At 45.3% G+C, this 14,881-nt stretch overlaps 1 protein-coding gene across 5 annotated transcripts in view; it reads right to left on the minus strand.

Annotated features, from left to right (window-relative positions):
• LOC134355762 (membrane progestin receptor gamma-B-like) overlaps nt 1–14,881 on the minus strand; it is a 131,821-nt gene that overhangs the window by 9,386 nt on the left and 107,554 nt on the right. For all 5 annotated transcript variants that reach the window (XM_063066136.1, XM_063066139.1, XM_063066137.1 and 2 more), the window contains one exon: nt 2,978–3,074. In XM_063066136.1, coding sequence (XP_062922206.1) covers nt 2,978–3,074 — 97 coding nt within the window. The remainder of the gene's footprint in view (nt 1–2,977; nt 3,075–14,881) is intronic.

Below are 14,881 nucleotides of genomic sequence, written 5' to 3' on the forward strand. Positions count from 1 at the left end.
ATCTATGTTGGCTGGAGTCAGGGCCTTGTGCTTTGGCTCTTGGTAGGGTCACCCATGCCAAACAGTTCAAAGGGTAGAAGGCAGACTAAGAGTGGCCCACCGATCCTCCAGGTTCTAGGGTTCAGCTCAGGGCTAACAACCCCGAGTGGTCAAAAAGCATTTGTTACAGGAACAGTGATGAAAAATCCTTCTATAGCTGTATGTGTATGGTCAGACGGATGGAGGACCTTCATTGCTGCCCTAAACACCATTGGGGTGATGAATAAGTGTATGTCCTACCTCGGTTTGACACAATCTGAATGTCATGGTGATTCGATTCCTGGTCTTTGTTTGGGTTTTCTTTCTGTGTTTGATTCCATCCAGACTCTAACCAGCAGGGAACTACATAAAACCATAAGATATAGGGGCAGAATTAGGCCATTCGGCCCATTGAGTCTGTTCTGCCATTTCATTATGGCTGATCCTGGATCCCACAACTTCATACCTGCCTTGATGCCCTGACCAATGAGGAAACTATCAACTTTCGCCTTAAATATATCCATGGACTTGGCCTCCACCACAGTCTGTTGCAGAGCTTTCCACAGATTTACTACTCCCTGCCTAAAAATTATCCCTCCTTACCTCTGTTCTAAAGGGTTGCCCCTCAATTTTTAGGCTATGCCCTATAGTTCTGGATACCCCCACTATAGGAAACATCCTCTCCACATCCTGTCAAACTACAGGTTTGACCCCAACTCACAATTATTTGCTCCATGGTTCTGTTCAGTTGGTGGTTGTTTCTATTCAACACCTAGGGATGGCAAACGTTGCGTTTAACTTTCTGGATGTCGCCCAGAGGATTGGGTAATGACCCAGAGTGATGAGTTCATTTCCCCCCACGTTGGGGGCTGCACAGTAGAGTAGCATTTAGTGTAATGTTATTACAGTGTCAGCTGTAAGATCGAGCTTCAGTTTCCACTGCTGTCTGTAAGGAGTTTGTACGTTCTCCCTGTGACCACATTGGTTTACTTTGGGTGCTGCAGTTTCCTCCCGCATTCCAAAGATGCACTGTTAGGGTTAGTCAGTTGTGGGCAACATTTCCTCTAAGGCGTGCGTGTGTGCGCACACATACACACATCTTTTACTACTAGCACGCAAAGGAATTCAAACTGCGCACGAAAGGTTGTCACCCTCTACCTCAGTGGCATGTTAAGTATATTTCATCCAGCAGACGGTGTTGACAATGTGGAGATTGTGATGATTTGTCTGCAGGTTTTACAATTGGCCTATCTGGCCTGTTTTTATTGAAAAAAGTTATTTGTTGACACTGGGCAAAAACTAGCATGGCACAGGATTTTTGTGCATGCTGGTCATTACAAATTGCAGGGAACATTGGCTGTCTACATGTTATTTTGGAATTGGAGGCATAGCGACAGTTGTGGGCTGCCCCCAACACAACCATTACTGATTTGATCTGATGCAGGTGACACATTTCACTGAATGATTTGCCGTGGGTGTGACAAACGAAGCTAACCTTTTCTTTAATCACAACTGGGAAAGTTGAATTCAGAGAACAGAACTGTGATAAATAGCTAGTACCATGAACTCTGGTAAAGATGAAACTCAAAGTTCAAAGCAAATTTATTATCAAGTGCATATATGTCACCAGCTACAACCTGAGAAGTTACTGAATATACATCTGGTTCAGAAGAGGCCAACAGAGGAAGAAATCTAGTGACTACCCAATCTATTCCACGTCTGATTCTAAACCCACAGAAATGTGATTGATTCTTAACTGCCCATTGATAGCCTTGTCCCATTGAGTTGGAGCTGCAATGTATCAAGAGGGCAGTTCACCACCATCTTGACCTTGGATGCTTCTGCATGGGGTTTACGTTTTTCCCCTGTGACGAAGTAGATTTCCCCTGGGTGCTTTACTTTTCTCCCACATTCTAAAGATATACTGGTCTGAACATCCTGCTACCACCTAGTACACATTATTTATGAGAGCACCCATGGCAGTGTTATTGTATATTTAACCATATGTCATATAACTATATAGCTTTTAACTATATGTCATTTATGCACTTTAGCCAACTTCTACCAAATGGGGTTGCATGGTAGTGTAGTGGTTAGCACAACGCTTTGCAATGCTAGCGACCTAGGTTCAAGTCCTGCTGCTGTCTATAAAGAGTTTGTACACTCTCCCCGTGACCACATGGGTTTCCTCCGGGGGCTCTGATTTCCACCCACAGTCCAAAGACGTACTAGTTAGTGGGTTAGTTGGTCATTCTAAATTATGATCTCAAGAGCAAATGGACATGACCATTAAATAATGGTATAGAAAGTGTCCCTCTCTCAATTTACACACAAATTTTAAAAACCCTCCCTATACAGGGCAAGTCCAGGACCTGGGAGTTCAGCCTCAGAATAGAGGGAAGAACATGTTTTTGTTGCAACAGGTGGCTGTGGAGGCCAAGTCTTTGGGTGCATTTAAAATGGAAGTTCATAGTTTCTTGATTAGTAATGGTGTCCAAGGTTATGGGGAGAAGGCAGGAGAATGGGTTTGAAAGAGATAACAAATCAACCATGATGAAATGGCGGAGCAGACTCAAAGGGCTGAATTCTGCTCCTGTGTGTTATGATCTATACCTCCCCTAAATGTAGCAGGTACAGCAAAAGCAAGAATTTAATTAACATATTCAATTCAATTCAATTCAAGTTTAATCGTCATCTAACCATACATGAATACTCACAAGTACAACCAAACGAAACAGTGTTACGCTGGGGTCAAGGTGCAAATCACAGTACCAACAGTCACACACAGCATAAAGCACGCACAGCACGTGCGTTAGATATACTGCATTAAAAACCAAAGTTGTGGAAAGAATTGAAGTGTGTCAGCAGCTTGTAAGAATGCAAAGTTCTCTGAAGTAAAGGAAAGTTATCAGAGAGTGTTCTTCTTAGTGTTACCGATACTACACAACGCTAGACGTACCCTGTAAAACAGCGGGATGTTATCAAAGAAATATGGATAAGCGAAGGCCACCAGTCGCAAGACTTTGCTCACATTGGGGTGCTCCTGCTCCGGATATCTGAAAGACGAACAAATATTAGAGAAGGTAACATAACGACAACAATGTGTTCCTTCTACATTGTGAATAAAGTCTGCCTGTTGTGGCTACTACAGTCAGACATGAAATGGCAGCTAGAATTCCTAGTTACCCTCTTTCTCACTTCGACATTCTCCTTTCCTCCCCCTCTACAAATGTGGTTTCACCAAAGGTTCATTCAGGTAGAACCGAGAAATAGTCAGAGCGTTTCACTTTGGTTGTTACATACACTCAGTGGCCACTTTATTAGGTACACCTGCTCGTTGATGCAAATATCTAATCAGCCAATCATATTCCAGCAATGCAATGCGTAAAAGCATGCAGGCACGGTAAAGAGGTTCAGCTGTTGTTCAGAACGGGAAAGAAGTGTGATCTGAGTGACTTTGACTGTGAAGTGATAGTTGATGTCAGATAGGGAGGTTTGAGTATCTCAGAAGCTGCTGGTTTCCTGTAGTTTTCGCACACAGACCGTCTTTAGGATTTACAGACAGTGGTGTAAAAAACAAAAGCAGATCCAGTAACCGACACAGTACTAAGGGCAAAATCACCTCATTAATGAGAGAGATCAGAGGAGAATGGCCAGACCAGTTCAAGCTGACAGGAAGGTGACAATAACTCAAATAACCACATGTTACAACAGTGGTGCACAGAAAAGCATCTCTGAACAAACACCATGACGAACATTGAAGTGGGTGGTCTATAGCAGCAGAAGACCACACCAAAATCCGCCCCTGTACCTAATAAAGTAGCCACTGAGTGTACAATGCCTGACATTCAGGCCAATGATTTTGCTGGAACAGTTATGAGGACTGCACCATATCTGGTGAATGCATTTTTATCTCTGGACAGATCCATATTTGCCCATTTATGGAGTTGGATTTTGAGCATTGTAATTTATTTTTTATTGAAATTTTGGGGAGAGATCTATAAGATGAAACTTGATTCCACCTTTCTCCATGTTCCCACAGAGCACATTGTGTGGTGATCAGATCTGGGAACCCTGGCCATCAAGAAGGATGAAGTCATTTGAGGAGATCCAACTATGTACAACCCAGATCAATCCAGGTAACTAGACCCTGACTGCTCTGAAGCACACAATGCAATGAGTTGGAATGTGTTGGGAGTCCCACCGTCTCCATATCTGGCTTTCCCTCATTTGCCTTAATTACCATTTTATTCTGTCAAAACACTCCATCACACTAGAAAATTGCAGTATTAACAAAGCAGGTGCCCACCTTAACCCTACATGGGTATGGGACCCTGTAGAGCGCAGTCTTTTGATGCCAGTGCAAAACTGGCTTAGGTCCATCCATGGAGAATTTCTTCAGAATCAGAATCAGGTTTAGTCTCACTGACATACAGCCAGTCGGGTAGATGGAGCTTGTCAGCCTGGGAAGGCAGTCCGTCTAAGAGAGGGAAAACTGATTTCAAACCTCCGCTGCCTTGCGGCCATACCCACTCATGGGAAAGGCTTCAGGAGTAAACCCTGAGGACAAATCCGGAGCTGGAGTCCCTAAGGCAATCCGACGTTGCCTTCAACCTCGTTCTGGCAACTCCTGCAACATCACCGATGCCAAGCTGTACTGGCCCTTGCCCTTCCCTTGGACAACATCAGTGTCGTGGAGAGGGGAGACTCGCTGCATGGGCAACTGCCGGTCTTCCATACAACCTTGCCCAGGTCTGCGCCCTGGAGAGACTGAAGCAAGACTTTCCAGGCGCAGATCCATGGTCTTGTGAGACTAACGGATGCCATCCACAGCCAGTCATGAAATTTGCTGTTCTGCGGCAGTAGTGCAGTGCAATGCATACACGATTACTACAGTCACAATAAGAAATATGAAAATAAATAAGTAAATATTAGAAAAAGAGAGATGGGGTTGATGGATTCACAGACCATTCAGAAATCTGATGACAGAGGGTTGGAAGGTGCTCCTAATGTTCCTTAGGGACATTTAAGATGCTCTTAGATAGGATTGTAGGAAGATGGAGGGTTCTGTGGGAAGGAAGGGTACATTGATCTTAAAAGGTTAGCACAGCATTTTGAGCTGAATAGCCTGTATTGTGCTGTAATGTTCCATGTTCTAAAAAAAATTATGTGTGCATCCTCAAGTTCTTGGACCTCTTCCCTCATGGTAGCAATGAGAAGAGGACATGTCCTGGATGGTGAGGATCCTTAGTGATGGATGCCACCTTCTTGAGGCTTGGCCATTACGCCCATAGGAGAGATACAGGTGGGTGATGTGGTACCTTGTCCAACTGGACACACTTTATGATTGCAGGACCGATGAACATCAATGATACACCATCAGCGGGCACCCCATGGCCTGCCCTGATCCTGCTCTCCACCAAACCCACCACGTCCAGCAGCTGGTGAGGACGCCACATTGACCGGTTGCGAGAACTCTGGCGGAAGTCCCCCAGACCCTAGACCGGCGTCCACCCACCACGGCCAACCGGCTCACATCTTGCGTGCCAGGCTGCGCCGCTCGGCCAACGCCGATGAAAGCGAGGGAGCGGCCGCTGAGCGGGTGGGGTCCGTGAGCTGGGCGAGGTGGTGGGAGTGAAGGGGCAAGGGCGGTGAGGGTGGAGGCCAGGTCGATGGGGCCGGAGAGTGCTGACGGGCACGGAGTGATGGAAGGGTCACAGATGGTGCAAGAGGGGCGATGATCTTGCAAGCTGCATTGGGAGGTGTGGTGAGTAGAGCAGGGTGGGGGTGGAATCAGTTCCAGACTTATTACCAATGACATATGTTATAATATTTGTTGTTTTGTGCAATACAGTATATGAAAATTATATATATATATAAATTAGATAAGCTGTGCAAAAAGAGAGCAAAATAGTAAGATAGATCTCTTGACTTGGGTCATTGTCTGTTCAGAAATCGATCGGTGGTGGTGGGAGGCAAGAAACAGTTCCTAAAACTTTGAGGCTTCAGTACCCCCCCACCCCTCCGATGGTAGCAATGAGAAGAGGGACCATCCTGAGTGATGGGCGGTCTTAATGATGATGTTGCCTTTTTGAGGCATCTCCTTTCGAAGGTGTCCTCGATGCTGGGGAGGCTAGCGCCCATGATGAAGCTGGTTTGAGTTTACAACCCTTTGCAGTTACTCTAGTCCTGGGCAGAGGAGCCCCTATACCAGATGGCAATGCAACCAGCTAAAATGTTCTCCCCTGTACAGTGAGGATGGGGGGGGGGAAATGGCGATGGTGTGGGATTGGGTGCTGAGGTTGAGCAGGGGTGGGTGGAGGAGGCTGGGAAACGCCGCAGGGAGGGCTGGCCATTTGGAAACGGTGACTGAGGGTGGAAGGTTCGGTGGGGTGAGGTGATGGGTAAGGGAGGTGGGAGTGATGAAAGGGCTTGACCTGTGGTGGGGTTGGAGAGGTGGGTGGGGTGACAGTGAACCAACTGAGGGTTAAGGGATCATAGGGTGAATGCAGGGGTTGATGAATGTTGTGCAAAGATGGTGGGGCTTTAAGAACATGTGACAATAATAAAACCAATTCCAATTCTCATTCCTGTTGCATGATGTATCTCTCATGAGGTCTTCCATCGGTCAGGGTCGACAATGGATATTGCGTCCTAGCCGTCGGTGCAATACTCAAGGCAGGGCACTGTGAAATGGAGAACGAGCTTTGCCCATGCAGCAGGCCCCCTCCTTTCCAGGCAGCTGATGCAACGGCAGAGACCGATACACTGTGGCACCAGCGGCTTTATAGGAGTTGCCAGTTAGCGTTGAACTCAACACAGAGACTGCCTTAGGGACTCCAGCAGCGGATTTTTCTGCGGTCTTTACTCCCGAAGCCTTCCCCGTGAGCGGGTGTAGCTGCAAGGCAGCGGAGGTTTGAGATCAGAGTTTTCCTTCTCCTTCATGAACAGCCAACCACGGCTGCCTAGCCCCCTCTGCCCAATGCGACTAGTTTTAAGGCACCTGGAACCTGCCTTTGCCCCTTCTCCTGTCAGTGGAAATGGCTCCACTGGGCTTAGTAGCTAAACCACACATGAAGGCCAAGAGCTGAACTTGGTTGTCAGAGGTTATTTGAGAGCAGTGTCACTGGGAGCTTTTAGTAGGTAGTGGGAACTTATCCCCACTACCTCCCCCAGCCATGACAATCTTAAGGGACCTTGATGGCCTTAAGCATAAATAAATATATAAATACTAAACGTCAATCACTGCATACTAAACAACAGTAACATGCACCATCTAAAAAAGCTTCCTGTGCTATTTCAATGCAAGATGCTTCATGTTAAATAGTCGCTGTGAGGGTTTAACAGCATTTACACAGAACCAGCCACAACCACTATTATGTCCTTACTTTGGCTTCGCAGACACTTACCGCTCTGTGTCTCTGCTGTTAAAGTGGGTGAAAGGCATTCCAAGCCTGCGTGCAGGTTACCAGAGCAAGACAGCGAGGGGAAGGAAAGGGCAGGTTTTTGTGTTAGTAACAAAGGAAGTGGGAATAGTGGTGTTTTATACACACAACGAGACACAAAACGTCTGGAAAAGCCAGCATCCTCATCCAGATCGGGTCCACGTGGGGAAAACCTTTGGCGGTTGTCAACCTCGTGTGATCAAAGGGGTATCACTCTTTGCCCTTGGTCTGAAGCCGCTCTTGAGCAGGTAATGAAGGGTGATACTCTGGCGCAGTGCCAGGGGAGGTCAGCACTGTTGTCTTGTGCCTGGGGGAGGAGGCCCTTTCCTATTCTAACAGTCCTTGTCCTAATGTTGCCATCAGCTGGGAGGTACTGTAGCATTAGGACAAAGAGTGTCAGGATGGGAAACAGCTTTTTCTCCAAGGCTGTGAGATTACTGAATTCCCTGCCACCACCCAGGCCTCATCACACATGAAATGCCAGTAGCGTTACACATTTTATTTTTAACTTGTGTCGTACATTAGGCTAAATATCAATATTCTGGAAAATATTCTATTATTTGTTAATTTATTTGTGGTAATATTACTTTGTGAGTGATTTGTGAGTTATATGTATACTGTGTTGTGCATCTTGATCCAGGAGAACGTTGTTACAGTTGAGTAACAATAAATTTGAACTTGTACTTGAACTCCTGGTCTTGCTCTCCCACTGAGATCTGCCCTTGCAGGGGGAAGAACCTCTGGCCATTATTTCAAAGAGGACCCAGGGAGCGGTATCTACCCCTCAACCACACAGATTACCTAGTCATCGCCTCTCCGTGGGATCCTGTTGTGCAGAAAGGTATCACTGTCTTCCCTATATTATGACTGCCCAGCACATTTCAAGACATATTTAACTCGCTCAAAAGTGCCTCGGAAAGTTCTGAATGGCTTGATATACCTCTCAAAGATCTTGCTTATGATCTAACAACTTGAGTCATGTTTAAGCCATGACTCCACCACCCCCGTGCAGCGCAGAGATAACAGGAGCACTGCTGGGGATTTCAAAGGTGCATTCATCTTCAATGAAAAATGTCAAAAATCAGACTGGCTGATGACGCATTGATTCCGAAGAAAATCCCATCCTGTCAGAGTGTGATAATCCCACAGTTTCACTGCTGGCACATCTTAACATTCAAGCAACTCCATGATATGACAGTGGGAATAAAATTCTTGCTCTGATGTGAGGCAGCTTTGCATTCGTTGACGGACTTTACTGAGAACAATCCTGTATAATTCACCAGTTGAGCACTTCAAATAATGGTGAAGGACTAATATAAAAAGTCCAATATTGAGAAGAAAATGAAGGGTATTGCCAGGACTCTAGCACCTGGGTGACATGGGTGTAGCAGCTAGTGCAATGCTTCACAGTGCTAGCAATCCGGGTTCAATTCCACCGCTGTCTGTAGATAGTTTGTACGTTCTCCCTATGACTACAAGGGTTTCCTCTGGGTGCTCCAGTTTCCTCCCATATCCCAAGGATTTACAGGTTGGGGTTAGAGATTTGTGGGCATGCTTTGTTGGTGCCAGAGTGTGTGGCAACACTTGTGGGCTGCCCCCAGCACATCCTTAGGCTGTGTTAGTTGTTGACGCAAACGACACATTTCACTGTATGTTTTGATGTGCATGTGACAAATAAAACTAATCTTTCTTTTTTATCCTTTGTAGGGCGAGTTGGGGAGACTAACACTTCATTCCCTGGAATGTAGGAGACCAAGGGGTGACCTGTTTAACGTGATGGGGGGGGGGGGTGTAGACAGGATGAATGCACACAGGCTTTCCCCAGGGAAAGGGAATCTAAAACTAGACAGCACGGGCTTAAGGTTAGAAGGGAAATATTTAAAAGGGACCTAAGAGGCAACCTCTTCACGCAGTCAATGGTGCGTATGTGGAATAAGCAGCAGAGAAAGGGATTGATGTGGATACAATAACGCCATTTAAAGAAATTTGGATAATTGTGAAGATAGAAAAGGTTTAGAGGAAAATAGGCCATACATGATAAAATGGGCTTAACATAGATGGGCATCTTTGTTGCCCTGGACTAGTTGGCTGAAGGATCTCTTTCTGTGCTGTATTATATGATGCTAAAACTTGGTATGTAACAAGACTGTTTAATAATGCAGCAGTAATGTATGGCAATAAATGTAAATTTCAAGTATTACTTTCTCTTTCTGAACCATTGTGCGTTTCTGGTACTTGCTACTTTAAAGTTAATTTTAAATGTTCAGACAACACACATAAAAGTTGCTGGTGAACGCAGCAGGCCAGGCAGCATCTCTAGGAAGAGGTGCAGTCAACATTTCAGGCCGAGACCCTTCGTCAGGACACTGGGTCAGGACGAAGGGTCTCGGCCTGAAACGTTGACTGCACCTCTTCCTAGAGATGCTGCCTGGTCTGCTGCGTTCACCAGCAACTTTTATGTGTGTTGCTTGAATTTCCAGCATCTGCAGAATTCCTGTCGTTTGCGTTTTTAAATGTTCAGAACCATTTTGGGTGCATCCAAGTTTTGAGAAATGAGCAGTGCCACAGTAAGCCAGCAGATGGCAGCATTTCCTGCAACTGCTTTTGTGTGAGCGGGAAGAATATATTTGCCACTGCAGGGAAAGATTGAGGGAAATAATGGAGAGGTATGTAAAGGGAGAGAATCACAAAGACTGGAGGAAATTAGTCATAGGATTATAGAGTAGCTCAGTATGGAAAACAGACCCTCTGTCCCTGTCAATCAAGATGCCCAGCTAAGCTAATCCCATCTGTCTGCATTTGACCCATCTCTTTCTCTGAATATTTCCTATACATGTACGTGTCTAAGGATATTTTAAATATTATTGTCCATTACTCAACCACCTCACTCTATATATGCATTGCCATCTGCATGAAGAACTAGCTCCTCGTGTCACTTTTAAATCTTTGCCCTCCCACAGTAAACCCATGCCTTCTATAAGTTCATAAACCTTAGCAGCACAATTAGGCCATTTGGCCCATTGAGTCTATTCTTCTATTCCATCATGGCTGATTTATTATTATTCTTCTCAAACCCATTCTCCTGCCTTCTCCCCATAATCGTTGACACCCTGACAAATCAAGAACCTTTTTAAATAAATAAATGAAATCTATCAACCTCTGCTTTAAATATACGCAATGACTTGGCCTTCACAGCTGTCTGTGGCATTGAATTCCACAGATTCATCACCCTCTGACTAAAGAAATTCCTCCTCATCTCTGTTCTAAATGGATGTCCTTCTTTTCTGAGGCTGTGCTCTCTGGTCCTAGGCTCCCCACTATAGGAAACATCCTCTCCACGTCCACTCTATCTAGGCCTTTCAATGTTTGGTGTATTTCAATGAAATCCACCCCCCCCCCATTCTTCTAAACTCCATTGAGTACAGGGTCAAACCAATCAAATCTACTCCTATGTTAATCCGTTCATTCCTGGGATTATTATTGTGAACCTCTTTTGGACTCTCTCCTACGCCAGCACATTTGTTTTTAGGTAAAGGGACCAAACTTGCTTACAATACTCCAACACGAGGAAATCTGCAGATGCTGGAAATTCAAGCAACACACACAACATGCTGGTGGAAGACATCAGGCCAGGCAGCATCTATAGGAAGAAGTACAGTCAACGTTTCGGGCCGAGACCCTTTATCAGGACTAACTGAAAGAAGAGACAGTAAGAGATACCCCAAATGCAGTCTGAACCAATGCCTTACAAAGCCTCAGGTTGTGGTTCCACTGGAAGACTGCATGCATTCACCTTATTAGTGTCCCTCAAGATTTTATACCCCTCTATAAGGTCTTCCCTCAGTCTCCAACACTCCAAAGAACAAAATCTTACCCTACCTTGTCTCTCCCTATAATTCAGGCTCTCAAGTCCTGGCGACATTCTTCTATTGAATAAAGGGGGTGGGAGGTGTCAGGTAAATTAGGTTGGGAGTGAGATCATGTGGGCTTTAGAATGGTTTGCTGGGGTGAGGTCAAAGAGAAGAGTGAGCCAATTGGTCTACCAAGGGCTAGCATAGAGTTATTGGGGTGAATAGCCTCGTTTCTTTTCAATGATTTTGTATGTGCGACTATATCTGTGCTGGAAGCCCAAGGTAACACTGTGGTATCCTGTTTAAAGTGAACGACCTCAACACTAAAGGAACACAGGACGTAAATTGTCTTAAAAATATGCCGCTGTAAACTAACAATTGCCATTCCCTTGACAACAACGTTGGAGACTGAAGCAACACACGCAAAATGCTGGAGGAACTCAGCAGGACGGACAGCATCCATGGAAAAGATTGAAGCCCTGATTGTTGTCTGTGGGACTTTAAAAACATCTATAAATCTACCCAGGCATCAGCAGTCGGTGCCTCAGGCAGACAAGTGTCTGTGTACTGGTAAAGTGTAGGCTATTGAACTAGAGGGGAACCACAGGTTACATTGCTCCAACCCCCATTCACTTGGTCACATCGGGGGATAACAGCAGAGTGCAAATCCTGCTTAATTTTCCTTCCTCTAACCAAAAGAAAACAACGCTTTCCATGTAAACGCAAGAAGGTATAGTAATAATCTTGTTACCACGTTACAAACAAGAGAAAATCTTCAGATGCTGGAAATCCAAGCAACACACGCACAAAATGCTGGAATAACTCAGCAGGCCAGGCAGCATCTATGAGAAAAAGTACAGTTGACAGGAAAGGTCTCGGCCTGAAATGTCGACTGTACTTTTTTTTCCACAGATGCTGCCTGGCCTGCCGAGTTCCTCCAGCATTTTGTGTGTGTTGCTTGTTACCATGTTGCTGGTTTTGTTTTTATTTATTGAGATATGGCACAAAGAAGGGCCTTCCAGCCCTTTGAGCTGCACCACCCAGCAATCACCTGACTTAATCCTAGCCTAATCACAGGGGAGACCAATTAACCTACCAACCAGTATGTCTTTGGACTGTGGGAGGAAACTGGGGCACCTGGAGGCACAGGGAAAACATACAGGTGTACAGGTGTACAGGCAGCAGTGGGAATTGAACCCAGGTCGCTGGTACTATAAAGCGTTGCGCTAAGCGTTGCTCTACCATGCTGACCCAATGGGTTTACTGGAACATAATGAGACAGAGGTAATGATGACTGAGTTGCCACCTGCAGCTCCAATCTGCTAATTAAATTTGCCGACAACACTACACCGATTGGCCTAATTTCAAATATTAACGAGGCAGCCTACAGAGAAGAAGTCACCACTCTGACACAGTGGTGTCAAGAAAACAACCTCTCCCTCAATGTCACAAAAACAAAGGAGCTGGTTGTGGGCTGCAGGCGGAATGGAGACGGGTTAACCCCTATTGACATCAATGGATCTGAGCTTGAGAGGGTGAACAGTTTAAAGTTCCTTGGCATATACATCACTGAGGTTCTCATGTGGTCTGTACATACGGCTGTGTGGTGAAAAAGGTAAAACAGTGCCTCTTTCACCTCAAACGGTTGAAGAAGTCCCAAATCTTTAGAACTTACTACAGGGGCACATTTGAGAGCATCCTGACTGGCTGCATCACTGCCTGGAATGGGAACCGTACCTCCCTTAATCGCAGGATTCTGCAGAGAGTGGTGTGGACAGCCCAGCGCATCTGTAGATGTGAACTTCCCACTATACAGGACATTTACAAAGACAGGTGTGTAAAAAGGGCCCGAAGGATCATTGGGGACCCAAGTCACCCCAGCCACAATCTGTTCCAGCTGTTACCATCCGGGAAATGATACCATGGCATTAAAGCCAGGATCAAGAGACTCTGGGACAGTTTCTTCCACCAGGCTATCAGGCTGATTAATTCACGCTGATACAACTGCATTTCTATGTTATATTGACTATCCTGTGTACATACTATTTATTATAAATGACTAAAAATTGCACATTGCACATTTAGACGGAGACGTAATGTAAAGATTTTTACTCCTCATGTATGTGAAGGATGTAAGTAATAAAGTCAATTCAATTCAAAAACAGCAGGACTCCTGGACTCTGCTGTAAAGCTAACATAACAAACCCTACAAACAGAAATGCAGAAAACACTCAGCAGGTCAGGCATAATCTGCGAAAAGAGAGGTCCCATTTCAGATTGTTTCCTGTTCCTCCTTCCACAGATGCAGCCCAACCTGTTGAGTGCTTCCATTTTGCTTTTCTGATTTTACCTCGGACTTCCAGCATCTGCAGTATTCTTTTAGATTCCTTTACGTGACAATGGGGAGGTTTTACTGTGCTGAAGGTGCTCCATAATTGCATGTTGTTGTTGTTGCTATGGCATTGTTTACAAGAGTGTGTAGAAGTTGTCTTATGAGGATAGGGTCTTTTCTCTTTGGAGTGAAGGAGGATGAGTTTTGCTAGAGGTATAGAAGATAAGAGGCATAGATAGAATTGACAGCCAGATATTTTTTTTCCCCCAGGGTGGAAACGGCTGATATGAGGGGGCATAACTTTAAGTTGTTATGCTAAGTATGGATGTCAGAGGTGGGTTTTTCACACCGAGAGTGGTGGGTGCCAGGGGAGGTGGTAGAGACAGATACATTAGGGACACTTAAGAACGTTTTAGATAGGCACATGGAGGAAAGAAAAATGGAGGGCTATGTAGGAGGGAAGGGTTAGATTGATCTTAGAGTAGGTTAGAAGGTTGGCACAACACCGTGAGCTGAAGAACCTGTACTGTGCTGTAGAGTTCTGTGATCTGTGCTCTATGTTTGAAGCTGCGATGCTGATTTGAGGGATAAATATAGACCCTGACCTTTGGAAGAACCTTGCAGTTTTACACTTAACTATTACCCGGGGATCCTTTATTTTAGTTATAGAGTTGTAGCCACTCATCACAGAGGCACTGAGTTCAAAAGTCAGGACGTTATGTTGCAACTTTACAAAACTCTGGTCAGGCCACATCTTCAGTTTTGCGTAGAGTTCTGGTCACCCCACTATAGGAAGGATGTCGAGGCTTTGGAGACGGTGCAGAAGAGGTTTACCTGGATGCTGTCTGGTTTAGAGGGCATGTGCTATCACAAGAGGCTGGATAAACGTGGGTAGTTTTCTCTGGAGCGCCAGATGCTGAGGGGAGATCTGACAGAGGTTTATAAGATTATGAGAGGGATAGATAGAGTAGAGAGGGAATGTCTGTTTCCCAGGGTTGAAATGTCTAATACCAGATGGCATATATTCAAGGTGAGAGGGGGTAGGTTCAAAGGGGAGGTGAGGGGTAAGTATTTTACTCAGAGAGTGGTGGATGCCTGGAATGCGCTGCCTGGTTTGGTGGTAGAGGCAAATGTATTAGAGGCTTTTAAGGGACGTTTAGATAGGCACATGGATGTAGGGAAGGACAGATATGGGCATGGCGTAGGAAGGAGGGATTAGTGTTTGGGTGTTTTTG

Source organism: Mobula hypostoma, chromosome 13 (assembly GCF_963921235.1).
Source record: "Mobula hypostoma chromosome 13, sMobHyp1.1, whole genome shotgun sequence".
Classification (NCBI taxonomy): Eukaryota; Metazoa; Chordata; class Chondrichthyes; order Myliobatiformes; family Myliobatidae; genus Mobula; species Mobula hypostoma.